The sequence below is a fragment of the Penaeus japonicus genome, unplaced genomic scaffold (genome assembly GCF_977035675.1).
Source record: "Penaeus japonicus unplaced genomic scaffold, GWHDUDI00000001_assembly GWHDUDI00000019, whole genome shotgun sequence".
Lineage (NCBI taxonomy): Eukaryota > Metazoa > Arthropoda > Malacostraca > Decapoda > Penaeidae > Penaeus > Penaeus japonicus.
Genome location: NW_028234421.1, coordinates 5,887,024 through 5,889,523, shown reverse-complemented (window position 1 = coordinate 5,889,523; position 2,500 = coordinate 5,887,024). Strand labels below are relative to the sequence as shown.

The 2,500-nt window shown below is 39.0% G+C and overlaps 1 protein-coding gene across 1 annotated transcript in view; it reads right to left on the bottom strand.

Moving 5' to 3' along the window:
• LOC122250046 (uncharacterized) overlaps window positions 1–2,500 on the bottom strand; it is a gene marked incomplete in the record, with an annotated part of 57,959 nt that overhangs the window by 1,559 nt on the left and 53,900 nt on the right. The window contains 1 exon segment of the mRNA XM_086547288.1: window positions 1,617–1,724. Within this exon segment, the coding sequence (XP_086403414.1) occupies window positions 1,617–1,724 (108 nt within the window).

The window sequence follows — 2,500 nt, the reverse complement described above, 5'->3', positions numbered from 1 at the left end:
TTGAGAGGTCGGGTGGTGTTGGAAACGGAACGCGTGGGATCGGGTAGCATTGCTTAAAATAGGCGGGAAAAGGGATTATAAGTTGAAAGGTAGAGAGGTGTTGGAAACGGAACGTGTGGGATCGGGTAGCATTGCTTAAAATAGGTGGGAAAAGGGATTATAAGTTGAGAGGTCGAGTGGTGTTGGAAACGAAACGTGTGGGATCGGGTAGCATTGCTTAAAATAGGTGGGAAAAGGGATTATAAGTTGAGAGGTCGAGTGGTGTTGGAAACGGAACGTGTGGAATCGGGTAGCATTGCTTAAAATAGGTGGGAAAGAGGATTATAAGTTGAGAGGTCGAGAGGTGTTGGAAACGGAACATGTGGGATCGGATTGCATTGCTTAAAATAGGCGGGAAAAGGGATTATAAGTTGAGAGGTAGAGAGGTGTTGGAAACGGAACGTGTGGGATCGGGTAGCATTGCTTAAAATAGGTGGGAAAGGAGATTATAAGTTGAGAGGTAGAGAGGTGTTGGAAACGGAACGTGTGGGATCGGGTAGCATTGCTTAAAATAGGTGGGAAAGGAGATTATAAGTTGAGAGGTCGAGTGGTGTTGGAAATGGAGTGTGTGGGATCGGGTAGCATTGCTTAAAATAGGTGGGAAAAGGGATTATAAGTTGAGAGGTCGAGTGGTGTTGGAAACGAAACGTGTGGGATCGGGTAGCATTGCTTAAAATAGGTGGGAAAAGGGATTATAAGTTGAGAGGTCGAGTGGTGTTGGAAACGAAACGTGTGGGATCGGGTAGCATTGCTTAAAATAGGTGGGAAAAGGGATTATAAGTTGAGAGGTCGAGTGGTGTTGGAAACGGAACGTGTGGGATCGGGTAGCATTGCTTAAAATAGGCGGGAAAGGGGGTTATACGTTGAGAGGTCGAGTGGTGTTGGAAACGAAACGTGTGGGATCGGGTAGCATTGCTTAAAATAGGCGGGAAAAGGGATTATAAGTAGAGAGGTAGAGAGGTGTTGGAATGATCAAAATGATTGTCTAAAAAAATAAAAATCAGAACTAGCATAATCAGATATGTATATATTTAGACAAAAAGACACAGGTTTAATAATGATATCAATAACAATTCAGACAGAGGCATACGTATTTTTTCAAAAGAAAAGAGAGAGAGAGAGAGAGAGAGAGAGAGAGAGAAAGGAAGAGAAAGAGAGGGAGAGAGAGGGAGAAAGAGAGAGAGAGAGAGAGGAAAAGAAAGAGAGAGAGAGAGGGAGAGAGAGAGAGATAGAGAAAGAGAGAGAGAGAGAGAGAGACAGACAGAGAGAGAGAGATAGAGAGAGAGACAAAAAGAGAGAGAGAGAGATAGTCAGAGACAGAAACAGAAACAAAGAAAGAGAATGGGAGTGACGGAGAGACCAAAGAAAAAGAGACAAAGATAAAAGAAAAAGTCAGAAACAGAGACAAAAACAGAAACAGACAAAGAGAGACCAAAAAAAAAAAAAAAAAAAAAAAAATAGTACGAGAAAAAAAAAACACCTCCCCCACAAAAAAAAAGCGAAAAGATCTTTAAAATCAACCTCAGAAAAAAAAAAAAAAAAAAAATCAATAAAAAAAAAAGGGAAATAAAACTCACCTTGTTAATGTGATCCCTAAGGACATTCGAATACACACAGCACACAGCCTCAAGTGCCATAAAGGTGATGTTGGCCACCACCCAGGGAGTCAGCAAGCTTATGCGCTCCTGTTGGGTAATAGTGATCGTAAAGTCATTAATGATGGTGATGATAATGATGATGATTAGGGTAATGATGGTATTTGAGGTAATGATGAGGATTAATGATGGTGATAATGATGAGGATTAGGGTAATGATGGTATTTGAGGTAATGATGGTAGTTATGATTGTTTTATTGGTGGTTATAGTGATCGTAAAGTCATTAATGATGATGATGGTAATGATGAGGATTAGGGTAATGATGGTATTTGAGATAATGATGGTAGTTATGATTGTTTTATTGTTAGGTAATAGTGATCGTAAAGTCATTAATGATGGTGATGATAATGATGAGGATTAGGGTAATGATGGTATTTGAGATAATGATGGTAGTTATGGTTGTTTTATTGTTAGGTAATAGTGATTGTAAAGACGTTAATGATGGTGATGATAATGATGAAAGTTAGGGTAATGATGGTATTTGAGATAATGATGGTAGTTATAATTGTTTTATTGGTGGTTATAGTGATGATTGTTTTGTATAGGGTTGTTAAATTTCATGGTATATGAATTTTGATGATTGATTGCTTATCATAAGTGTTTAATTGTTGAATTATTATTTATATGCGGTCTCCCTGGAGTGTTCCCTCATATGTTTACAAACAATGCATGTGGTCGCTCACTTTGCAACTGACCCTGCTTGCTTGCGTTAGCATTGCAATCTTACCTGTGAGTGAGTTTGTTTTTGTTTGTTAGTTTTGCATTCATTTACTTGTTTGCCTTTCTGTGTGTCTTATATTACGTG